Source organism: Oryx dammah, unplaced genomic scaffold (genome assembly GCF_014754425.2).
Source record: "Oryx dammah isolate SB20612 unplaced genomic scaffold, SCBI_Odam_1.1 HiC_scaffold_5, whole genome shotgun sequence".
NCBI lineage: Eukaryota > Metazoa > Chordata > Mammalia > Artiodactyla > Bovidae > Oryx > Oryx dammah.
Genome location: NW_024070189.1, coordinates 9269370 through 9296614, shown reverse-complemented (window position 1 = coordinate 9296614; position 27245 = coordinate 9269370). Strand labels below are relative to the sequence as shown.

Genomic DNA, 27245 nt, shown 5'->3' with positions numbered 1-27245 from the left:
ATTTTTAATATGGGTCAACTCCACAAAAAGTACATTGGCTGGGGAAAAACACTGATTGACACTCACTGGACAGACCATATTTTCCTCCTGATTGAGAGCGTCTTCTGCAAAGGATGCCCTCAAGTTAACAAGTGGCAAAAACACCTTTACATGCTAGGTTTCAGATTCAGCATCAGTCCTTCCAATGAATATTCAGGATTGACTTCCTTTAGAACTGACTGGTTTGAACTCCCTGCAGTCCAAGGGACTCTCAAGAGTCTCCTCCAACCCCACAGTTCCAAAGCATCAATTCTTGGGCACTCAGCCTTCTATTTGATCCAACTCTCACATCTGTACATGACTACTGGAGAAACAATAGCTTTGACAAAAGATACCTTTGCCATCAAAGTAATGTCTCTGATCTTTATTAATAATATGCTGTCTAGGTATGTCATAGCTTTCCTTCCAAGGAGCAAGCATCTTTTAACTTCATGGCTGCAGTCCACTATACATATGTATTATCTCATAGCATACTATTAAAATTACCTTGTTAACAACTTTCATTTTTGTTTTGTTTTCAAGCTTCTGACTGGCCAGCTTATCCATTAGAGTGTTGTACATGGAAGAGTTAGTTGCTCAGTCATGTCCAACTCTTTTGTGACCCCATGGACAGTAGCCCACCAGACTCCTCTGTCCATGGGATTTTCCAGGCAAGAATACTGGAGTGGGTTGCCATTTCTTTCTCCAAGGGATCCTCCTGACCCAGGAATTAAACCTTGGTCTCCCACACTGCAGGAAGATTCTTTACTGTCTGATCCACGAGGGAAGCCCAGATTATTATGTGTGAATCAATGAAAATCTGTACCTCAGGCCTTCTCTTCTATCAAAACAGAATTTCCATAGTCGATTGGCTTTTAGGGACATGCCTGAGTGGGGTTTCTCTACAAAATCTTCACTTTTGGTAGGTGCCAGCAAAAACCCTCTGTAAACCAGGCTACACCTTTTCCTGCTCTGTTAGCCAGTCACAAGGAACTCTGTGAAATCCTTGTAATGAGGACATCTAGGATTTTGTAGTAAAACCATGCTTACTCCTGCCTATAACAACGTTTCTCCATTGGAAAAGAGGGACGTGCAAGTCAATAAAAAACAAGTAGGCTAGTAGTATGAGATACATGCCTATAGTAACTTGCACTTTTCAAATTTATTTTCATCTGCCATTTCATTTAACAACAAAATGTCCAACTTTCACATGTCTAATTTTATGATTTGTTCCCTTGTAGCTCAGCTAGTAAAGAATCTGCCTGCAGTGTTGGAGACTTGAGTTCAATCCTGGGTCTGGAAGATCCCCTGGAGAAGGAAATGGCAACCCACTCCAGTATTCTTGCCTGGAGAATCCTATGGACAGAGGGGCCTGGCAGGCTATAGTCCACAGGGTCAGAGTCAGACACGTCTGAGCAACTCAACCACCACCACCACAGTAGTAACATACTTCATGATGAGGAGTTCAGGTTGCACAGTGATCATTATCCTGTTTATGTCTAACATGCCAGCACTGAGGAGCAAACCAATGGTTGCTTTTCAAAAGAATAATGTAGGCAGAAGAGCTTAGCCTTACTAAAAACCCAGGGGTCCTCCCTGTGAAGACTTGCCAGAGGCTTCCTACATGTTCCCAGTCTGCCATCAGTCCAGTTCAGTCGCTCTGTCGGGTCTGACTCTTTGCGACCCCATGGATTGCAACACACCAGGCCTCCCTGTCCATCACTGACTGCCGAAGCTTACTCAAACTCATGCCCATCGCGTCAGTGTTGCCATCCAGCCATCTCATCCTCTGTTGCCCCTTCTCCTCCTGCCTTCAATCTTTCCCAGCATCAGGGTCTTTTCTAAGGAATCAGTTCTTCCCATCAGGTGGCCAAAGTATTTGGAGCTTCAGCTTCAGGTATGGCCAATGGGTATGGACAATATTTATGACCGTGTTCTTTGGACAGTCTGCCATAAACAGTCATAAACATTGTCCATACCTGCTGCAAGAACTTTATCATGTTCCAGAACTCAGAAGGCCTTTGAGCAATACAGGTCAATTAAAATAGACTGTGGAGTAGATAAAACCAAGGCTATGGCCCCACTCGCTGTTAATGGCACTGAGTGGATTAAGGTGACCCCAAGCAAAATACATCCCATGCCATTAACAGGGAGTGGGGCCATAGCCTTGGTTTTATCTACTCCACAGTCTATTTTAATTGACCTGTGTTGCTCAGAAGCCTTCTGAGTTCTGAGTTCTGGAACATGATAAAGTTCTTACAGCAGGTTTGGGCAGTGTTTATGGCAGACTGGGAAGATGTAGGAAGCCTCTGGCAGCTCTCCAAAGGGAAGACCCCTGGGTTTTTGTAGCTAAGACTAAGCTTTTTGGCATATATTATTGTTTTGAAAAGCAATTGTTGGTTTGCTCTTAGATGCTGGTATGTTAGACATAAACAGGATTATAGACACTGCAACATGAACTCTCCATCATGAAGTATGTGTTACCTACTGTACATGGATGGAAACAGATTTGGAAGGCACAAGTAACCATAGGCATATCTCTCATACTACTAATCTACTTGTTTTTATTGACCAGCACTTCAAGCAAATACTTTTAATTGGAAAATAAGGCTCAGGGAAAAGTGCCAAAGTATTTGAGTCTTTCTTACTCTGATAAGCTTAACTAAGTCCAAAGAAACAAGACACAATGCAAAACTTAAGAGTGTGATTATTGGCACATAAACCTGAATCATGTGAAATGATTTTCTTGGGATCCAAAATCACTGCAGATGGTGACTGCAGCCATGAAATTAAAAGACACTTGCTCCTTGGAAGAAAAGCCATGACAAAACTAGAAACCATATTAAAAAGCAGAGACATTATTTTGCCAACAAAGGTCTGTATAGTCAAAGCTATGGTTTTTCCGGTAGTCGTGTATGGATGTGAGTTGGACCATAAAGAAGGCTGAGTGCCGAAGAATTGATGCTTTTGAACTGTGGTGCTGGAGAAGATTTTTGAGAGTCACCTGGACTGCAAGGAGATCAAACCAGTCAATCCTGAAGGAAATCAATCCTGAATAATCATTGAAGTGCCTGATGCTGAAGCTGAAGCTCCAATACTTTGGCCACCTGATCTAAGAGCTGACTCACTGGAAAAGACCCTGATGCTGGGAAAGATTGAAGGCAGGAGGAGAAGGGGACGACAGAGGATGAGATGGTTTGATGGCATCACTGACTCAATGGACATGAGTTTGGAGCAAGCTCTGGGAGATGGTGAAGGACAGGAAAGCCTGGCGTGCTGCAGTCCATGGGGTCACAAAGAGTTGGACATGACTGAGGGACTAAACAACAACAATACCTGAATCAATTAGTTTCTGAAACATCTACACTATTAAATTAACCATTAGCCTCTTCTAGGAGAGATTATGACTGAATAAGTATTAAAATGACCCTCAGTTCCCTAATCTTTATAGGCAAGAAACAGGCTAATACAACTTTTAAGCATCCAAATATAGCCAGGGATAATTATAAAACAGGACCAACAGAGAAAAATGAATTGTGAAGCCCCTCCCAAGAAGCTGGAGGGGAGTTTAGTCAAGGAACAAGCATGACAGCTTCCCAGTGGGATTTCAGGATTTCTCTGAACCACTGACTCCTGGCGTGCAGTCAACATTGCAGTCTATGGGGTTGCAAAGAATAAGACAGATCTGAACAACTAAATGGTGAACAACAAACTGGTAATGATTATTGTGGCAAGTGCATTAGTTACACATTTCTGTTTTTAAAATATAAACAGAATGTTAATTGGAAATATAAAGAAGAGTCAAATAAACAAATAATACAAATATAAAGAGTCATATCAACTCAAGATGTTTCACAGATTTAAATGGAAAATGGAAAACTATAAACAGACTGGTTCCAAATTGGGAAAGGAATACGTCCAGGCTGTATATTGCCACCCTGTTTATTTAACTTATACGCAGAGTACATCATGTGAAATGCCAGGCTGGATGAAGCTCAAGCTGGAATCAAGACTGCTGGGAGAAGTATCTATAACCTCAGATATGCAGATGACACCACCCTTATGGCAGAAAGCGAAGAGGAACTAAAGAGTCTTTTGATGAAAGTGAAAGAGGAGAGTGAAAAAGCTGGAATAAAGCTCAACATTCAAAAAAATAAGATCATGACAACCGGTCCCATTATTTCATGGCAAATAGAAAGGGAAACAATGTAAACAGAAACCGACTATCTTCTTGGGCTCCAAAATCACTGCAGATGGTGACCGCAGGCATGCAATTAAAAGACACTTGCTCCTTAGAAGAAAAATTATGACCAACCTAGATAGCATATTAAAAACCGCAGACATTACTTTGCTGACAGAGGTCCCTCTAGTCAAAGCTATGGTTTTCCCAATAGTCACGGATGGATATGAGAGTTGGACTATAAAGAAAGCTGAGCACTGAAGAATTGATGCTTCTAAACTGTGGTGTTGGAGAAGACTCCTGAGAGTCCCTTATACTGCAAGGAGATCCAACCAGTCCATCCTAAAAGAAATCAGTCCTGAATATTCATTGGAAGGACTGATGAAGCTTCAGTACTTTGGCCACCTGATGCGAAGAACTGACTCCTTAGAAAAGACCCTGATGCTGGGAAAGATTGAAGGCAGAAGGAGAAGGGGATGACAGAGGATGAGATGGCTGCATGGCATCACCGATGCAATGGACATGAGTTTGAGTAAACTCCGGGAGTTGGCAATGGACAGGGAGGCCTGGCATGCTGCAGTCCATGGGGTCACAGAGTCGGACACAACTGAGCAACTGAACTGAATTGAACTGATAAACTTTTTGAAGAAAAGAAATAAAAAACCTTTGAGATCAAGGACTAGGAAATGAGTTCTTAGGCTTGACAACAAAAGGAAAAAGAGAGAAACTGAATTTCACTCAAATTAAAATTTTTGCTCTGTGAAAATCTCTGTTAATGATATTGAAAAGGATAAGCTACAGACAAGATGAGAATATCTGCAAACTACCTATGTGACAAAGATCTAGTACTCAGAATACATAAGTAACTTTCAAAACTCTACAGTAAAAAATAAACAATCTAGTTAGAACATGGACAAAAAATTTTTAAAAAGATATTACATGAAGGACAAACAGATGGCAAAAGAGCACAAGCAAAGATGCTCAACATCATTAGCCATTAGGGAAATGCAGATTACAAGCATAACAAGATTTCACTACAACCTCTCAAAATGGGTAAAGTAAAAAAATACTGAGGGGGAATTCCCTAGTGGTCCCAATTCAGGGGGTCTGGTTTCCATCTTTTTTTCAGGAACTAGATGGCACAGGGCCCAATCAAAGAGATCACATGCTGCAACTAAACCTTCCCGCATGTCACAGCAAAGATGGAATGAACGTCTCGTGTGCAGCAACTAGGACCCAGCACAGCCAAATAAATAAAAATAAATACTAAAAAAAAAACTTTTAAAGTAATGACAGCAAGAAATGTTGGCAAGGACGTAGATAACTGGATCATTCATACCTTGCTAATGGTACTGTCACTCTGGAAAACAGTAATAAACGAAGCAGAGAACTATCATACGACCCATCAGATTTACTCCGAGGCGTCCATCCCAGAGAACTGAAAAGTATGTTCACACAAAAATCCGTATACAAATGCTTATAATTTAACTTGGGATAGCCAAAAAGCTAAGGTCAACTCAAATGCCCTTTAGCAGATGAATGGTTGAACAAAACATGGTAAATCGATACCATGAAAAACTTACTAATTAGCAATAAAAAGGAAAGAGTAATTAATAAAGTCAACTCTGATGAGTCTTTACAGAATTATTCTGAATGAAGTCAATTTCAAAATGTTAAGAACTGTATAACTACCAAAGTATAGTACAATTCTTAAACATAAAAATGTTATGATTTATTATGGAAAACTTTTAAAGTGTAATTACTTAGCTCTGTGAGAATGATTACTATATATAATTGAATATGGTACAAGAACAAAAATGCTCATATGTTGTAAACTATGAAAAATATTATACTAACTCTATAAGAGACATACACAATAAAAATATTAAGACAATCCCAAAGTTGCTCTCTTGAGGAAAGAATAATAATGAACTTTCCCCCCTCTTTCTACTATTTAGTATTACTCAAATTGTCTGCCATGGCCAATAGAACTTTTCTAACCACAAAAATAAAATGCATTAATAAAAATCACAACAAAGGAGGGTCGGTTAAATAGATTATCCATAAAATGAAAATATAAAAGCATAAATATTCTTCAGTTTTATCTTTTTTAATATTTTAATATCCTACATATATTCTAAGTTAAAAAATAGATACCCAAAAAAAAAAAAAAAGATACCCATAAGTTCAAAATATTGTTTCCCTTAAAATGTGCATTGGTATATATATATGAAAATGTGATATAAAGATATATGAATATGTATAAAGGTTAGTAAGAAGGCATGAGAATGTACTAATGACTCAGTTCAGCTCAGTCGTCAGTCGTGTCTGACTCTTTGCCACACCATGGACTATAGGACACCAGGCTTCCCTGTCCATCACCAACTCCTGGAGCTTGCTCAAATTCATGTCCATCGAGTCAGTGATAGCATCCAGCCATCCAATGACTATGGATGGATCCAACGACTATGATATTAATGACTATGTAATGTAAAAGTGCAATCATGCATAACTACTTGTGAATACACATTTGAATATGTATATACATTAAAAGGCTGAACTACTGGTAGTGTGCTATCTAGGATGTGTTATCATGCAGACTTACTTCCTTTTATTCGATATATTCTAGTTTTTCTCCTTTTATATCATTTTTTTAAATTTTTCTGTCTTCTGATTGGCTGCCAAAGGGACATATCATATTCAAAATTAGGGAAAAATTAAAACTATTTAGAAAGAGTCACCTTGGCTATTTAAAAGGTAATATTTCAGTATGTTATATTGAGTAGCCCCAATTAATTTAGCTACAGCAAATCAAGTTTAGCCAGACTTTTGGGATATGCTGATATCAAATGGCACTTACAAAAACATATGTATTAGACTGAAAGATTTTTAGTTGTCCATATTGTTACTACCATTGATAATAACTAAAACAAACCAAGAAAGGCAATTTTTTACATTAAAATAGCTGTTAATTAGCATGAAGATAATTTTTGTTCATTACTATTATTTGATGCGAACTTGCCCATACCCGGCACTGCCTTAGCACTGTGTGTAATTTCCTATGAAGTAGCAGTTACTACTACCATCATGATTTATAGTTGAAAAAAACCTGTGCAGGATCACAGCTCTATCATCCAGTGCTCAAGCAAAAATTTAAACTATTTTGTCTGACCTTAATATCCCTGTTATACTACTGATACTTTCATTCAATGTAATGTGCTAATACCACTAAAATAAAAGAAAAAATACAGTAAAACACACTGGCTAATTTGTGCATTTTTAAGAACTAGTGACCAATAAAATTGAATTTCCTCATTTTTTTCTTACCACAACTTTTACCAACCATTCTGAGGAAGCTACAAAAAGCATTGCTTAATCATTACCTCCCATATATTACATCTGGTTAGAGACAACTATGCCTATGGTCCGCTTGAATGCCCTATCAGAACATTTCCTTTTATTTCACACATGAAGATAAATAAGGATAATCACTACTAAAGTCTATCCAAAAACATTGGACATTTTAGTATCACTTTAGAAGTACAGTAGATAGTGAAATCGGTATTTTAGCAAGTAATTAAGATGAAAGCCAAAAATAGAATATCAATGCATTTTGCTTCTATTTCTGAATATGCTTCTCATTTTAGCTTCCTTTTTCATGTTGCAAATTTTTCAGATCCCAAATCTTACCCATAAAGGTCATTTATGCAAATAATCTTTGACTCTGATAACTTACAATTCTTTTCAAGTCAGTGGCCAAAAGAAAGGAAAATTATTCTTTATGGAGTAATTTTGGGTTCCATAAGGCCAAGCTAATAGAAAATGAGGACAGAGAATCCCAGACTGCCTTTATCTGCCATTACCTACTCTTACTGCCTTCTGTGAAAGGACAAGTCATCAGACTCCTAACATGCCTCTTCTGAAGGGGTCCAGTCATTCATTTATATGTCTGATAACTCAACAAACATTTCTTAGGTACCTACTATCCATCATATGTTGTTATAGGTGCTGGCCATAATGAAGTTTCTAAATTCAATAATCTGGAGGAGAAAATGTAAAGTGAATAGTGGAAGCAGGGTAAAAGGGACAAGCATATCTATGGAGTTCTTTGGTCAATAAGTTCAAAACTATACATTTCATATCCCCTAACTCATCTTTTCCCAAACTCACTGAACTAGGGGAATCCATGCTTAACATATCCCTGATACCATCAGAAACTCGGCTTGGCAGATCATATTTTGGTAAATGTAGCAACTTTACTTTCTCTTGTTCAAGACCATGAACTTTAAAATGTGTATCTGTCTGCAAACTATAACTGCGGGCAGAATTGAGTTTGTGCTAACATCTGATTGACACATGCCTCCCTCCTTATCTTTCTCTGTGAGTTTCCTCTATTTCAGAAGTTAGGTCATGCGAATTTCAACAAAACTGGCTACAGTAAAGTAGGTAGCATTTCCTGATGCTTGTGAAACTCCTGTTTTAAAGGAAAATATAAAGTAATAATCCTGGAATGAAAAAAAACATTTATTTACATGTCCACAGTTGACGCTACAAAATAAGGAAATTCTAAACTGGACACGCATTTCCCAAAATGGACTTCTAAAATAACCTGGGTAATTTTTAAAAACATAAATTCCTGAGCCTCACTTCTTGAATTAGAATTAGGATCCCCACAGGGCATTAAATAAGGGTACCAACCATCTAGGATAATTCATACTATCAAAACCATGAACTTTAAAATGTGTATCTGTCTGCAAACTATAACTGTGGGCAGAACTGAGTTTGTGTTAACATCTCATTGAAACATGCCTCCATACTTATTTTTCTCTGTGAGTTTCCTCTATTTCAGAAGTTAGGTCATGTGAGTTTCAACAAAACTGGCTACATTAAGGTAGGTAGTCTGGGAAACAGTAAAAACAGTGATATTAAAAACAGTAATAGTTTCTTCTACAGCACTGAATATCCCTAAAAGTTAGCTCTAGCTCTTTTACTATTGTATATTAAATTTAAAGATCATTTTAAATAATTCACTTTATTATGCTACTATATATTTTAACCTAAGAAACCACCTCCCCTCTTTATTTCATTATAGTAAAATTTAAATCTAAGAAAAATAAAAGTGATTTTCATAAGAAAGAAGCAATATGAAGAAGGAAGAACATTCAGAGGCCAAGCAAAATTAAAGCATCCTGTATTCCACAAGCAAGCATTCCATATTCAAAAAAAAAAAAAAAAACTTTAAGAACACAAGATAAAGACAAAACAGTAATTAAAAATTAAGTGCAATTTTGAGTCCTGCTCTAATCATTTTCCTAATTCAACATTTTTAGTCAGCCTGCTCAACTAAAGTCCTTTGATGCAAAATGCTCCCTGAAATACCATTTCTAAAACATCAGAAATTTAGTGATTAAGCAAATGGGAAGTGTTGAGAGCTATATATATATATTTTTTTTTTGAGAGAGAGAGAGAAAAGGATATGAAAGAAAAACAAGAAAATAATACAACTTAAGAAAATGTATCCAACTAACTGATCAATACAGAAAAACTGCTTTACTGGATTTAGTAATTAGTTCTCTATAATTCTTAAGTGTTTACTAATGACTCCTGTCACAAAGTCTCAAAGAGAAGAAAAGATAATTTTATTTACCAACATTAAATTAACACTCATCCAAAGGAAATTAAAAAGTGCTTGGATGAAAACAAAATGTTATATGGCAAAGTTTTGATTATTTATTTCAATTTAACAATATTTAAAAGCTCTATTAAAATATGTTATGTTCTGTTATTGGTCTGACCTGGGTCTCGCGCATTGCAGGTAGACTCTTTACTGTCTGAGCCACCAGGGAAGCCCAAAATACAGCAAAAATGAGTGGAAATATGATTTACTTGAAAATGGTTTATGACATTATTCTATTCTCAGGTTAACATATATAGAAATTAGCCCCTAAAAGCATTTATTTCCCTGAAATTAATTCTTCCTTTTTCGTGTTTGTCCTTCCTTTTTTGAAAGTAATTCTTCCTTTTTTCTTGTGTTTGTCCAATAACAACAAGCAAAACTTCTCTTTGATAAATGTTATATTCTCCATTCAAAGTTAGATAATTGCCTCTAAGGCTTATGTCTCCACTAAAATTTTATTTAAAAAAATAATTCCCAAACCTGCTTAAATTTATTTTTTATAGAATAGAAAATTCAAGCTGTTTCCAAACACTTTTCTTCCTTTTTGCTAATTCTTAACCTCCTTTTGTGTTATTCTCACACCTGTGGAAATTATACATGCTTATCATATTCCATATTTTGTTTTCTTCTGCTTACCAATTATATTACATTACTTTAATCTCCTTTTACAGAGAGTATTTCATCCCAACTGATGTTTGGTTTCCCTCAAGTTCAAAACAACAGCAACTAAAAAAGCATACAAAGGAATATATTAATTTTCTCAATGTCGGTTTCAAATTAACTTAAAATGACATGTATGATTCAAATAATATGATTTCTTAATGTTATGCTTTTTAGGTTATTTACATAAAATTACCTAAGAAGATTATACATTTCCTTCTAATTTATTTCCAAAAGCTTTCAAATTCATTTGTTTTCCTTTTCTCACATAAATCTCCAGTTTTTTTCAACATTCTCCTTAGAGTTGGATAAATAACTCAGATTTGTGGTTACACGATCCTGTATTTACAAAAGTGGATTAATTCACTTGAGCAGACAAGTTAGTATAGACCATTAAAACTGGCTATCTGTTACAGATGGCCCAAAAGCACACAAAAAGATGGTCAACACTAATCAGTATACAGATGCAAATTAAATCTACAATGAAGTATTACTGCACGCAGTTCAGAATAATCATCATAAACAAATTTACAAACAATAAATACTGGAGAGGGTGTGGAGAAAAGAGAACCCTCCTACATTGTTCATGGCAATGTAAACTGGTAAAGCCACTATGGAGAACACAGAGGTTCCTTAAGAAACTAACAACAGAACTACCATATAATCCAGCAATCCTACTCCTGGACATATGTATGGAAAAAACTGTAACTCAAAAATAGACATATATTGCAATGTTCATAGCAACACTGTTTACAGTAGCGAGGACATGGAAGCAACCTAAATGTCCATTGACAGAGGAATGGATAAAGATGTGGTACATGTATACAGTGGAATACTACTCAGCCACAAAAAAGAACAAAAGAACACCATCTGCAGCAACACGGATGGACCTAGACATTGTCACACTGAGGGAAGTAAGCCAGAGAAAGAAATCTCAGTTGATATCACTTACTTGTGGAATCTAAAAAAATGGTACAGATGAGCGTATTTACGAAACAGAAATAGTCACAGATGTAGAAAATAAACTTATGGTAACCAAGGGGCTTCTCTGACAAATTAGTTGGTAAAGAATCCACCTGCAATGAGGGAGACCTGGGTTAGATCCCTGGGTTGGGAAGTTCCCCTGGAGATGAGAAAGGCCACCCACTCCAGTATTCTGGCCCAGAGAATTCCATGGACTGTATAGTTCATGGGGTTGCAAAGAGTCAGACACAACTGAGCAACTTTCACAAGGGAGAAGGGGGAAGGGATAAGCTTGGATATTGGAACTGACATATACACACTATATATACAAAATAGGTAACTAATAAGGACCTACTGTATAGCACAGGAAACTGCTCAATATTCTGTAATGACCTATGTGTATGTGGGAAAAAAATCTTAAAAAGAGTGGATAGATGTAAATGTGGGATTCCCTGGTGGCTCAGACAGTGAAGAATCTGCTGGCAACACAGGAAACCTGGGTTCAATCCCTGGGTCAGAAAGACCCCCAGAGAAAGGAATGGCAACCCACTGCAGTATTCTTGCCTGGACAATTCCATGGGTAGAGGAGCCTGGCGGGCTATAGTCCATGGGGTCGCAGAGAGTCAGACACACTGAAAAGTCACACACACACACATACATGACCCACTTTGCTGTACAGCAGAAACTAACACAACATTGCAAATCAACTACACTGCAATAAAAATAAAAATTAAACTGGCTATATGAACTTAGGGAAGAAATGGTTTAATTTCATAAAAATGTTGAAATTATTTGATATACTTAATTAACCACCAGTAATAAATAAAAAATTTTAAAAACCTAAACAAAGCATCAGTCAGTCAGTCAGTCAGTCAGTTCAGTTGCTCAGTCGTGTCCGACTCTTTGCGACCCCATGAATCACAGCACGCCAGGCCTCCGTGTCCATCACCAACTCCCGGAGTTCACTCAAACTCACATCCGTCAAGTCGGTGATGCCATCCAGCCATCTCATCTTCTGTCGTCCCCTTCTCCTCCTGCCCCCAATCCCTCCCAGCATTAGAGTCTTTTCCAATGAGTCAACTCTTCGTGTGAGGTGGCCAAAGTACTGGAGCTTCAGCTTTAGCATCATTCCTTCCAAAGAACATCCAGGACTGATCTCCTTCAGAATGGACTGGCTGGATCTCCTTGCAATCCAAGGGACTCTCAAGAGTCTTTTCCAACACCACAGTTCAAAAGCATCAATTCTTCAGCGCTCAGCTTTCTTCACAGCCCGTAAAAACTAGTATTAATCTTAGCTGTTATTGACCACCTATGAAATCACTATAAAGTCACTTCACCTCTTTTCCTAGGGGGTGTGTGTATATGTGTGTGTGTGCGCGCGTTAGTCACTCTGTCGTATCTGACTTTTTGCGACCCCGTGGATTTTGTAGCCCGCCAGGCTCCTCTGTCCATGGAATTCTCCAGGCAAGAATACTGGAGTGGGTTGCCATTTCCTTCTCAACCCAGGGGACTGAGATCTTCAATCCAGGGGATCTTCTCAACCCAGGGATAGAATCCAGGTCTTCTGAATTGCAGGTGGGTTCTTTACCATCTGAGACACAAGGGAAGCCCTGTCCTAAGGTTCTTCATGGTAAAAGAAGGGATTCACAACTTCTAACATTCCTTCTATTTGCAAGTGTCCAGTTTCCTTTACATATTTAATGTAATTTCAACCCTGAGTTTTGTATCTGTTACATTGTAAACCCCTCCACTTATACACAAACACACCCCAGTGACATTTCTATTAAGGAAAAGTTTCAGGAAAAAAGAATGTAAAAATTTCAAAATAGCAACCAGGCATTTTTCATATATTGACTGTGGAAGAGTAACTTGTATATTCTTTCCTAAAAGTCAGTGTGACATTACCTATCAATAATTAGAATAAGGAAGCCCTTCTAACCAGTGTTTTCATTTCTAGGAATGAAGACTAAATAATGACTTGAACATTTACATAAACATTCATGTCTAGAGATATACATTGCAACACTGGATATACAGTATGCAGTTCATACTTAAGTCCAAACCTGAATTCTTGATTTGCACTCCCAATTCTGTTCTACCCAGTCTTCCACACGAGAGTAAATGGCCCCAGTTGGCCAAACCAAATATGAAGGACTCATTATCCATTCTTTCTTCACAATCAACCCACTACAAAGACCCATCTCTTTTTCCTCCAAAACAGATTGAAAATCAATCACTCCTCTAAATTTCTACTGTTACCAACCCCACCCCAACCACCTTTATTGCTCACCTGAATTATAGTGAAAATCTCCTGGGTGATTTCCTCACAAATACTCTTGTCCCTCAGAACAATAGACGCCAAATGATCATTTAAAAACATAAATAAGATCATGTACTCCCCTGTGTAAAACTCTCTCATGAATTCCCATTGCATTTAAAGACAAATCCAAATGACTCACGCTGTGGTCTGCCTGCCTCTCAAGTTCATCTCAGCTACTTTTTCCCTACCTTTGAGAATGCTGGCCAAAATTGACACTTCCTAAAATCTACCAAGCTGTTCCCTGCTCCAAAGCCTGCGATCATTTTTTCTCCTGCCTGGAAATCATCTTTCAGGACTGGCTCCTCATTATCCAGTTTTTATCACAATAGCCTTTCCTTGCTCATGTATGTTTTCTGTGTGCACTAGCACTTCATACTATTTCTTCCCTTACACACTCACCTCAATCTTTAGTTATTGTGTTTGTTGCTTTATTTTGTATTTCCTCCCACTAGTATATACAATCCAGAGGGCATGAAACTGTTTCATTGCTATTATTTCGGCATCAGGTAGAGTCCATATCAATAAATATTCATCATACCAATGGCAGAATAAGGGCAAACCGAATTTTTATTTTTATTTTCCATAGAGAAATTATTGTTTAAATTATGAGTCACTTTAGAGTAAAAATTTTACAGCTCATCCAATTCCTCTACCTAATCTACTTCAACTAAAATCATGAAAAACATCAACATGAATGTGGTGAAAACTTGCATGATATACAATAATATACTAAAAGTTTATAATCTAGTTTCAAGAACCTTCTTGGCTTCATCTCTGGCCACACACTCCTTAATTTGTGGCAATTTCCCTTTGGGAAATAGAAATTATTCAAACTGGCTGCAATACAACCTGTGTAAGGAAGAGAGGAAGATAAGAAGACAGCTGAGGACAGATCAGGCTTTTGCACTTGCAGCAGGTGTTTATGTTTTAGTTCAAAGAGTTAAAGTTTTTTTGTTTTTTTTTTTTGTAAACAAAGCCTGTATACTTTAATAACAGTAGGGTATCTGATTAACTGGAAAAATGAGGGATTAAAATCAAGACAAAGAGCACCACCTAAAGGCTATCGATACAATACTGTTTTTGCTATCTCAGAATCAGTTTTGTATTTCTTGTGACAGACAAAAATTCAGCTTTTCCCTTATCATTAAGATATCAAAGATACTATACTAAATCCTGCATATCTTATTTCTAAAACTACTCCCAGAGAAAGCATGTGCAGTTGACCTAATAAAATTTTATGGACTCTTAGATAATATAGTAGAACCCAGTAACTGTTCTTTCTATAGATAACACATTCATCTTATCTCATTCATTTCAAGCTGTAGCACCTTTTTAAAACATCTTCTCTCGATCCATATACTTGCACATTCTATTTTTATTTCTAAAATGAAGTCTGCTTACTTAGTATGTGCACCCCTAAAACCATGCTGCATGATAATATATACTTTGTTATTGAAAATACTGTCCTATTTGTTGTCAGTCTCCAACTTGGAAATAGATCTTGGGAAATGTTAACACTAACATGAATCTTCAATACTAATACAAATATAAAATCTTAACTTTTTAAAAATAATGACTATCATGCAGCAGGCCCCAGTTCCCCTTTCTTCTTACTATAAGCCTTTTTTTCATTTACCTAACCTCTGAAAGCTTCTGATTTTGTAGCTCTCTGATTTTATTTCAATATTTGCTATTAAAAGTCTCAGGAAGAACAAAAAGTGCTTCAAAAGTCTACTTTCATTTGCACATTTCTCAGGCTCTACCATAATTGGTTTTCCATAAAAAAAGATACTTTGGGGGAAAAAAAGGAATATAAATAATCAAACTTCCTTTCTGAGCCTTTAAATAATGTACTGAGCAGAGCAACACTTTAGGTAACTCATGAAGTTCTGCGTCTCTAAATCAGAGTCAAAGGTGAAGCTAGTTTCAGTACTTAGGAAAAGCCCTACTCCTGTAAGTTTCACCTCTCATTCTCAAATCAGGAGTCAACAGGTCCAGGGTGAAAAGCTGTAAGCACAGCAAACAGAAGAGGAAACACTAGATCTTAAAGCCCCAGCGAAGCCACACCACCAGCAAAGCAAAACAGGGTCATGTCTTTTTTTAAGGAAGATTGTGTATAATATGGGGAATGAGTATTAGAAGATTAAAAACTTGGAGATACACTGAAGCAATGAACAATGCACAATCTGTCTCTATAATCTCCTACTCCACACAAATCACATCGTAACACAGCAGTGAACACTGGAAGACAGCTAAGCCCTTACCCTATGTACCCATAGAAGTGAGGTGCAATACAGAGCCAATACAAGCAAGAAGGGAACAGAAACTTACCTTCAAAAAGGGACCCAAATTGGTATTTTCCACTAAAAAATTTGGGCAGTGAAAACACAAGTGCTCCCAGCCCTATCATAAAGGATGCAAACGCAAGCCATCTTGGTTTGTGTCCTCTTTCACCAATGAATGATACAAATAAAGACAGCAAACAGAAGGCAATGTCATAGCTTGATGATATCAAGCCAGTCAGGGAACTCTGCAATTCATAGCGCTTCTCGATAGTGGAAATGCTAATATTTACTAGGCCATTCACCACAATACCTAAAAGAGAAAAGAGGAAATTTATGTTTACAACTTTACCATATAGAGTATAATCATTAACATGACATTACTAAAGTTTGTTCATTTCTTTTGATATTTTTAAATGTCCAATTTAAAAAATCTCAACGTTTCAAAACTAAGCAAGCCAAACATATTTCCTTTACAAATCAGTTCTCTTTTAAATTATACATTTGTGAATTTTCAGTTGTTACATAAAGTTGATGTTTATCACATACTGAATTACAGCTAACCATGTTTCTTTAAATTACAAAAGAGACTGGTAACGTCTCATGAAGCTGATTCATTAGAGAGTTTCCAGGTATAGTATATTCCCATGGGCCTCACTTAGAAGACTACAAAACATATAGGTGATTGAGAGGTCAAATGCTAAAACTGTTCAAATCACCGAATCCTTGACTTAGTCTTATGAAAGGTGCAATTGAGTTCTCAAACCTCCATCTTCTTCTAGCACTCTTAGAGTCATTAAAGTCATCATTTAAAAGTTCCTGGGGCAAAAACAAACAAACTAAAAGTCTATTTCAATTACCAGCATTCTAAATCATAGGCAACGTGACAGAAAATAAAAAAGAAACAACTTACACTTCATCTGCTCATTATAACTGTGATGAAATAATATAAGATGAACCAGAAAAAGCTGAAAATTCAAATCTGACTAACAACAAAAATGTCCAATTAGGATACTGATTATACAGAAGTTAAGATATTACTATGCTGCTGCTGCTGCTGCTGCTAAGTCACTTCAGTCGTATCTGACTCTGTGCAACCCCAGAGCCCACCAGGCTCCCCCGTCCCTGGGATTCTCCAGGCAAGAACACTGGAGTGGGTTGCCATTTCCTTCTCCAATGCGTGAAAGTAAAAAGTGAAAGTGAAGTTGCTCAATCATGTCCGACTCTTATCGACCCCATGGACTACAGCCTACCAGGTTCCTCCATCCATGGGATTTTCCAGGCAAGAGTACTGGAGTGGAGTGCCATTGCCTTCTCTGAGATATTACTATAAAGTGAAAATAAAAACCATCTAATCAAATTACAAAGTTTCAAACTGATTATTCTTTTTACTTAAGAGGCTACCATGAATTGTTTTCAATCATTAATGAATAGAAAGAGTATATCCAAGACATTATCTCTGTAATCTCTTCAAATTTTGCTTTATCAAGACTGTAACTGGGAATATATTGCAAGAAACTTTTTACAAATTTTAAAAGCCCTAACATGATTTTTACTTTCATATCAGTTTAATAAATCTATATGCCAATTTATAGCTCTTGATGTTTTAAGATAAAATTTCTAAATAGCTAGGAATGACAGATTATAAGGTATAGCTTAGTCAGTAAAGAATCTGCCTGCATGACTGGAGACCTGGGTTCGATTCCTGGGTCAGGAAGATCCCCTGGAGAAGGAAATGCAATCCACTCCAGTATTCTTGCCTGGAAAATCCCATGGATAGAGGAGCCTGGCAGGCTATAGTCCATGGGGTCGCAAGAGTCAACACAACTTGGTGACTAAACCACCACCACCAAGGTTGTCTGAGAATATGAAAAGTTCCCATCTAAAATCAACTCCCCAACACCTTGCTATACTGATTAAAAATCAGTCATTAGAATTCATTGTTTTTACAGTAAAAAAAAATTCTGAGAAAGTAAATTTGTAGACTCTTACGGAAAGATAGCATTTTAAGCCTAGGATCCCAAAGTAAATTCTACACTACATAAACTCCAAGAACTTTGATTATTTTTAAAAAGAAATTTCATGAAAGACTGCATACTATGTCCACTGTAAATGCAAGAAGCTAGGAGGTACATTAGGAAATTAAGTGCCAAGAGTGAGTGAGTGAATGAAGTCACTCAGTCATGTCCAACTCTTTTCGACCCCATGGACTGTAGCCTACAAGGCTCCTCTGTCCATGGAATTTTCCAGGCAAGAGTACTGGAGTGGGTTGCCATTTCCTTCTCCAGGGGATCTTCCCAGACCAAGGATTGAACCTGGGTCTCCCACATTGCAGGAAGACGCTTTACTGTCTGAGCCACCAGGGAAGCCAGTGCTAAGAGAAATACTGTTTATTTTTAATAAGTGGCTGGGTTAAGTAAACTCATTTGACAAGTTTGGGGTTTTTTTTCACCAATTAATCACCTATTATAATACTATATCTTGGAAACAGTCTTCCCAAGAATCAAGATTGAGAAACATGATAATGTTTTCAGTCATTCAAACGTAAGCTGAAATAAGAATTTATGGAATCATTTTCATCTCAGATTACGCTTCTGAAGTTGGAGATTTCTAGATAGGGTAACTCCAGGCTAAACTTGACACATTTCTCTAAGAATTTCAATTACATTTGATAATAATTTTAAACAATATTTTATATTAAACATAAAATTATATATTCTGGAATAATATTGCAGTTTCATAATATGTCTTAAAACACAAGATAAATTTTTTACTTGTGAAAGAGTCGGACACGGCTGAGCAACTGAACTGAATTTCTTTGAACTTTACATTTGACCTTAAGATGCTTGGTAATCACTGATTTTGGACAACTAAGGTTAAGATGCTGAGAGAGGGCCAACTTTGGTTGGGACAAGAAAGGTGGAAAAGGAAGTAACTAGAGCACAAAACTGTCACTAGGAGAAGAGCTGCAGCTGCTTTGCAATCAACAAATATTTACTCAGCACCTAACCTGTGCAAGCGACACTGAGTTGCTTTAAGACAGTGGGGCAGGAATAGAACAGGTAGAATATATTTTGATTCAGTCTTCTGTTAATCTTAAAAAAGAGCTATTTCAAACCCAATTTTTTTTTCCAATTACATTTCTTTCCATCAGTACTTAATTGCCTCTTTACAAAAGTTTTAAACTGTGACCCCCCCAAAAAAAATCTACATACTATCAAATTCCAGCTAACTTATAGCATGTCCTTGAAGATGTTCCATTTCAATGCTCCCTGTCCTTAATTTGTCACCCTAGCGTAAGTTCCATTTCTTTCATTCTCTGCATGCTTCCCTTCAAGAGAATCACTGTCCCTCTGCCTCACTATCTACCCCTTCAATCGAGACTTAGATTGCAACTTCCTGAGGGTATGAACCTGGGCTTTTATCAGTAACTCCTGCTGCTGCTGCTGCTGCTGCTGCTGCTGCTGTTGCTAAGTCACTTCAGTCCTGTTCGGCTCTGTGCGAACCCACAGACGCCAGCCCACCACGCTCCACCGTCCCTGGGATTCTCCAGGCAAGAGTACTGGAGTGGGTTGCCATTTCCTTCTCCAATACATGAAAGTGAAAAGTGAAAGTGAGGTCGCTCAGTCGTGTCCGACTCTTCGAGACCCCATGGACTGCAGCCTACCAGGCTCCTCCAGCCATGGGATTCTCCAGGCAAGAGTACTGGAGTGGGTTGCCAGTGCCTTCTCCATCAGTAACCCCTAAGAGAATCTAAGAGAGATCCGTGAACAGATACGGGGTTTGAAGTGCCTTAACAGTTCCCTTATGGCTCAGCTGGTAAAGAATCTGCCAGCAATGCGGGAGTCCTGGGTTCAATTCCTGGGTCGGGAAGATCCCCTGGAGAAGGGAAAGGCTACCCACTTCAGTATTCTGACATGGAGAATTCCACGGACTTCGACCTCGCAGTCCGTGGGGGTCGCAAAGACCGAGTGACTTTCACTTCACTCATAGGACTTCCCTGGTGGCTCTGACGGTAAAGCGTCTCTCTACAATGCGGGAGAGCAGGGTTCGATCCCTGGGTCGGGAACATCTGCTGGAGAAGGAAACGGCAATCCACTCCAGTACTATTGCCTGGGAAAATCACATGGACAGAGGAGCCTGGTAGGCCACAGTCCATGGGGTCGCAAAGAGTCAGACACAACTGAGCGACTTCACTTACACTTACCAGTTAATAACGCCTGAAGCCTCTGCAGATTTATATTCCCCGGACTCATGAGAACATCCAATGCTCTCCAATTACACTCAAAAAAATTGAATGCGTAGATCTGACCAATCCTATGTATGTCCAAAAAGTTTCTCCTTGGCGAACCGCCCTACCTTCAGCTGGATGTTTATCCACTCTCTTCCAGAAGCGATGTAAAGACAAATCCCTTTAATACTTTTTTTTTTTTTTTTAGCAAAATGCATGCTTTTGTAAAGCAGAGGCGCTCCCCCACCTCACCCCACCCCGAGCACCCAGTTCCCGAAGGAGGGCTCCCCTCATTTCCACCTTCTCTGCAGGAAACTGCTAGGCTGGAGGTAGAACACTTAGAAGAGAAAGAGCTTGCCTGGCAAGTTTTCAGTGTTTCGCTATAAGAGAAGCTAAAAATGCAGAAGCGTGAACCTGGTTGGGTGGCGTCTGTGCGAGCGCTAGCGAGTCCCGAGGCCGGGACCACCCCTCTCGGGCGCGCAGACCCCCTCACCCCCGGGGCTGGCGGCGCACCTGCCGCCCCCGCTCTCCTCCCCGGCGCCCCTCGGCGCCCCTCGACGCCGCCCCGCTCTCCCACCGCCCCCCGGAGCCGGCGCCCGTCCTCACCTTGCGTGAGGGCCAGGAGGCAGTAGTGAAACAGAAAGCCCTGCGGCGTGTTGCAGCGCTGGAGAGCCCGGGGTTGGACGCTGCCCCAGCCGCAGGGCCCCTCCTCATACTCGGACTGCGACCCGGGCCCAGAGGCGCCGGGAACCCCCGAGGGCTGAGGCGGCTCGGGGCGCTCCGGGGGCTCCGGAGGCGCGGGCGGCGGCGGCGAGCCCGCGGCGGGGGAGGGCGGGACGGAGAGCTCGATGGAAGGCGACGACGCACAGACGCGGCGCGGGGTGTCTGGGCTGGAGGCGACGAAAGCCGGGTTCTCGATGCCTTTGAGGCTCTTCATGATCCGGGCGCGTCCTCCCGACTCCCCGGGACTGCCGGAGCCGCAAAATAATAATAATAATGAAAATAAATAAAACCTACACCCCGGGTCCGCTGGGGCTCCTCCCCCGGGCAGGTGGCAGCGCCCCCGCGCGGGGCGAGTCCCCGCCTCCCCGGCGTCCCGCTCAGGGGGTCCGTCTCCGCCGCCGCCGCCGCCGCCGGGAGCCTCCTCGGCCAGCTGCCGGCCGTCGGCCTCGCCCACCTGTGGCCGCCCGCGCGGAGGGAGTCCCGCCTCCCGGGCGTCCCCTCAGGGGCTCCCCGGCGTCGTCACCCGGGGCCTCCTCGGCGAGCTGGCGGCCGCCCGCCCCGCGGCGGTGCGGTCGGCCCTGGGCCTCGCCCGCCTGTGGCCGCCCGCGCGCGGCGAGTCCCCGCCTCCCCGGCGTCCCCCTCGGGGCCGCTCTCGTCGCGCGGCCCGTCAGCCTCCTAGGAGCCTGAGAGGGGCCCCCGGGTCCCCCCGCGCCCCTTCCCGGGGACTGGAAACCAACAGGACGTCGTGGGAGTCGTCTGGCCGCTGACGGGAAGGCTGGGAACACACCTGCTTCAGGAGATCATTCCAGAAACTCTCCAGCGGCCTCCTTCCTTTGAACCAGTCGCTCAGTCGTGTCCCCCTCTTTGCGACCCCATAGACTGTATGGCCCACCAGGTTCCTCCGTCCGTGGAATTTTCCAGGCAAGACTACGGGAGTGAGTCGCCATTCTCCAGGGGATCTTCCCGACCCAGGGATCGAACCCGGGTCTCCCGGCTTGCGGGCAGACGCTTTACCGGCTGAGCCACCCGGGAAATCTTCCCTTGCCTCAGCGAATCAGGCTTCGGTCTGGACTCCCAAGGATCTGAGCCGCCACAGGTACAGTATTTTGGATTCCGTGAGCATCGTGCTAAAAGACTTTGTACCTGTCAGCCTCCCTAGAAACGGAAATACCTACCAGCCCTCACCACTACAGCCATTGGCATGATAACCACCTTTTTTGTAGCTTTCACTTCCCCCAAAGTGAAGGAATACAAATTAGGAAACTTTAAAGCCGTGTATCTATATAACATTCTTTCTGCTGTACATTGCATACCTTCAGATGAACAATGCTGATAGCAGTGTAAATAATTTCTATCTGTGGAATAAATAAGAATAACACCTTGAACCACAGAACACCATTATGCTAACTGTAGTTACAGTTCATTCAATTGTCCTTTCATTCATTCAACAAAAGACATTTCTTTTCCAGACTCCAAACGCTGTTTTAAGCCCCGGGGGTGAAAAAGTGCACAAAAACGGACAAACACCCCTAGCTAGGCCTACTGTGCTTACATTCTGATGGAAGACAGACAATAAGTAATAAATATGCAGTGCGTGTGTTCTCAGACACGTGTAACTGTGACCCTGTGGACTGTGGGATGATTTTCTTCGACAAGAATATTGGAGTGGGTTGCCATTTCCTGGGCCAGGGGGTCTTCCTGGCTCAAGGATGGAAACTGCAGTCCCTGTCTCCTGCGTGGCAAGTGGGTTCTTTACTACTGAGCCCACCTGGGAAACCCCTGCATATGTAGTGCCTGCAGGCGTGCTCTGAGATCCTCTGGACTTTAGCCCACCAGTCTCTGTCCATGGACTTTTCCAGGCAAGAATAATGGAGTACCTCTCTACAAATGCTGTGGAGAAAAGTAAAGCAAGGACAGGCTGGGAAGGGTGTTTGGGGGGAAGGGGGAGAATTTGATGCAATTTTAAATAGGGTGGACAGGAAAGGCCTCAGGTTTTTAAGCAAAAACCTGAAGAAAGTAAAGGAGGGAGTCTGGTATGTTGGGGAAGTAGAGTGAGCTCAAATGAGATGGTTGGAGAGCACTAGAAGTTCACGGCAGGCGTGTAAAGGGGATACAGGCGGGGTGGGAGAGAAGTGGCAGGGGCCAGACCCTGTAGGCCATTATAAGGACTTTGGCTTTATTGTGATTAAACAGGAAGGTTTGGAGCTGAGGCGTGACACGATCCTGGTAGGATTAGGTTTTCAAAGAACCCATTCTCTCTCCCCTTCCGAAGGTAAACTAATGCATCTGAAAGGAATGTATTTTAAACAAAGACATTATGATCTTGGAATGTTTATCTTTCCCTAAATGAAATGTTTATTCCAAAAAGGAACAAAACCCACAAATGCTGTCTATTTGCTACGTAATCAGGGCTATGTACACAGAGCTGTTGGCTTCACAAGACTTCTTCCGATCTGACCATTGGTTATTCTGTACTGTGCTGTGCTTAGTCACTCAGTCATGTCCGACTCTTCGAGACCCCATGGACTGCAGCCCGCCAGGCTTCTCTGTCCATGGCGATTCTCCAGGCAAAAATGCTGGAGTGGGTTGTCATGCCCTCCTCCAGGGGATCTTTCCAACCCAGGGATCGAACCCAGGTGACAGGCGGATTCTTTACCATCTGAGCCACCAGGGAAACCCAAGAATATTGGAGTGGGTAGCCTATTCCTTCTCCAGGGGATCTTCCCAACCAAGGAAGCAAATTGGGGTCTCCTGAGTTGCAGGTGGATTCTTTACCATCTGAGCTACCAGGGAAGCCCCAATTATTGGTTATAAAAATTATCAAACAATATGTCTGAACTACATTTAGCAAAGTTAATAGAGGTCTCAGATACTACTGGATACTATACTGCTGTCATTATTGTTCAGTCTCTCAATCATGTCAGACTCTCTGTGACCCCATGGACTGCAGCACGCCAAGCTCCCCTGTCCTTCACTATCTCCCTGAGTTGGCTCAGATTCATGTCAATTGAGTCGGTGATGCTCTCTAACCATCTTATTCTCTGCCACCTGCTTCTCCTTCCTCTGCCACCACCCCCTATTCAATCTTTCCCAGCATCAGGGTCTTTTCCAATGAGTCTTTTCCACTACACTGCTATACGATATCATTTTCAGTACATTAGTACTATTATTCATTTGTAAGGGCCCTTTTATCGAAAGTTGGATTGGAGTACTTCACTAAATATTAATTAATCATGCTATCGAGTTCTGGGCTTCCCCTGTGACTCAGCTGGTAAAGAATCTACCCGTAATGTGGGAGATCTGGGTTCGATCCCTGGGTTGGTAAGATCCCCTGGAAAGGGGAAAGGCTACCCATGCCAGTATTCTTGGGGTTGCAAAGAGTCGGACGTGATTGAGAGACTGAACAACAGCAATACCAGCAGTACAGTATCCAGTAATATCTGAGACCTCTACTAACTTTGCTCACTGTAGTTCAGACATATTGTTTGAGAATTTTTATAACCAATTCTAGAGGCAGTTTTCAAGTCTTCCTATCCTCATTCAGGCTAATTGCCTGCCCAAGAAGCTACTTTTAGATTCAGTGCTGCTGCTGCTACTGCTAAGTCGCTTCAGTCGTGTCCGACTCTGTGTGACCCCATAGACGGGAGCCCACCAGGCTCCCCCGTCCCTGAGATTCTCCAGGCAAGAACACTGGGGTGGGTTGCCATTTCCTTCCCAATGCATGAAAGTGAAAAGTGAAAGGGAAGTCAGTCGTGTCCGATGCTCAGCGACCCCAAGGCCTGCAGCCTTCCAGGCTCCTCCATCCATGGGATTTTCCAGGCAAGAGTACTGGAGTGGGGCGCCAGTGCCTTCTCTAAGATTCAGCGCTGCTGCTGCTGCTGCTGCTAAGTCGCTTCAGTCGTGTCTGACTCTGTGCGACCCCACAGACGGCAGCCCACAAGGCTCCACCATCCCTGGGATTCTCCAGGCAAGAACACTGGGGTGGGTTGCCATTTCCCTCTCCAATGCATGAAAGTGAAAAGGGAAAGTGAAGTCACTGAGTCATGTCCAACTCTCTGCGACCCCATGGACTGCAGCCCACCAGGCTCCTCTATCCATGGGACCTTCCAGACAAGAGTACTGGAGTGGGGCGCCATTGCCTTCTCCGAGATTCAGTGCTAATGCCTCTCAAACAGCAATAATTTGGTAGCACACGCTGGTCCTATCCATGTGTAGCCTTACATCCAGAGATGAGAGCATCGTGATAGAAAGGTTATCATTCATCCTGAAACAAAACGTTTTATTTATTGTAACCATAGACAATAGGCTCACTTAATGTAGCATGGAGGAATGTTTGTCAAACACTATTACTTCTTAATGAAATAAACTAGAATTTAGAAGAAAATTCACAGTGGATGACACATAATATAAGTACTATTTTGTAAAACTTTTCTCACTTATATACTAAGCCTATTTTACTGATGCGGGATTGAGATATAAGACATTTCTCTTATTTTGAACAGACATACATTTGTGGCTCAGGGGGTAAACCCACCTGCAGGAGACATAAGAGACGAATGTTTAACGCCTGGGTCAGGAAAATCCCCTGCAGGAAGACATGTCAACCCACTCCAATATTCCTGCCTGGAGAATTCCACAGACAGAGGAACCTGGCGGGCTACAGTCCATGGGGTCATAAAGAGTTCAACACGACTGAAGCAACTGAGCACAAACACACGTACATTCTGTTTTTTATACTCTCACAGTCAAAAAAAGTCTAACCTGGCCTAAAAACCTAAGGAAAGAGTAGAAGTAGAAACTAGCATTTTTTAAATGTCCCATCATTTAAACCTTATAACAGTAGTATCTACTATCATCTTCATTCTCCATATTAAAGAAACTACACTCCAGAAAGGATTAGCAATTCTTCCAAAGTCATATAACTAATAAATAATCAACCACTTATTAAGGATTTGAATGTACTTCTTTCAGTTAGATCTCTTCTCTGGCCTCTGCATTTTCTCTCTTGTAATGGCTATAGCCTGTATTTGTGGTTACAGTTACTGCATAGCAATTCTGAGAGATCAAAACTCATATTTACTTCATATTGATGAGGTCTAGAAGACTAATGCTGCTCTGAATTCCCCATATTTTGCAAATATTCAAATTAGAATTGGTATGTAATCGTTCTAGACTCATTGAAAAAGAGTTTCGACAAAAATAAGTGGTGTTTAAATATATAAATAGATATGGTCACCATTTTATCTCTGAAATACAAATTAACTTAACCAATCAGCCAAGTTTGCTTGATGAGATCTAAGTACATTTGTAGTTTAAGACTATTTTGCAGCTTTGAGTGAACAATCTCAAACTATCAAAATCAAAGAAGCATAATCTTCATGCACTTAAATCCATGCTGGCTAAGGAGAAATCGCCACTCTTGCTGTGAGGAAGAGTAGAATTTTGCTGAAAGATTAGCAAAGTACCATTGCTTCATCTTAAGTTCTTGCTCTTCATGAAAATGCAAGAAGTACTTTCCTGTTCCCTCACATCCTTTATGCTGCAATTTTAAAATGAAGGGGGTTGAAGTTTGCAAAAACCAAACAATTTCATAGATTTTTGTCTCCGATAATTGTGTGGAACATTGTCATTTGAAAATTCTTTGTTCAACCTAGGGTAAATCTAGTGAGCATATTCAAAATGCCATCTTAATTTTCAGAAAGTAATTAATAAATTGCTATTCTTTTAGCAGATTTTATTGGCTATATTTTTAAACTGTGGAGAATGAGAGAAAGAGCAGCACCTAGATTTTAAAATAGAAGCCGCCCCCCAGTGTACACAGGAGCAGAAGTCCCTGCCTGCGAGTTCCATTTTCTGGCGTGTGGAGTAGTGGATCTTCCATATCAGGAGCTGGGTGAACCCAGGGGAGCTGGACTAGGGACAGAAGCTTTCGAGATGATTCCACCAACTCCCCTTGCTCTGATCCCATGCTTAAAAGCATTCTAATGATTATATTTTTGTATTCTATGTAGCTATACTTATAGGGTGAAAATGTACTTATCTGCCTATCTAGAATATTTTATATTCCTTTATTTGCTTGTAATACTCCATCAGTTCCCTTCCACTTTGAGGCAGGATGTGGAATCTTTGGCAGTATAACATTATGAGACTTATAGAATGTTCAAATTGGAGGGATCCTGAAGAAGCCTGAG

The 27245-nt window shown here is 40.6% G+C and overlaps 1 protein-coding gene across 1 annotated transcript in view; it reads right to left on the bottom strand.

Annotated features, from left to right (window-relative positions):
- The window catches only part of SLCO4C1 (solute carrier organic anion transporter family member 4C1), a 91061-nt gene extending 69792 nt beyond the window's left edge, over window positions 1-21269 (bottom strand). Inside the window, exons 1-2 of the mRNA XM_040239746.1 lie at window positions 20938-21269; window positions 16150-16413 (exon numbers count right to left, since the gene is read on the bottom strand). Of these exons, the coding sequence (XP_040095680.1) occupies window positions 16150-16413; window positions 20938-21268 (595 nt within the window). The 5' untranslated portion in view covers window position 21269. The remainder of the gene's footprint in view (window positions 1-16149; window positions 16414-20937) is intronic.
- Window positions 21270-27245: the final 5976 nt, after the last annotated feature.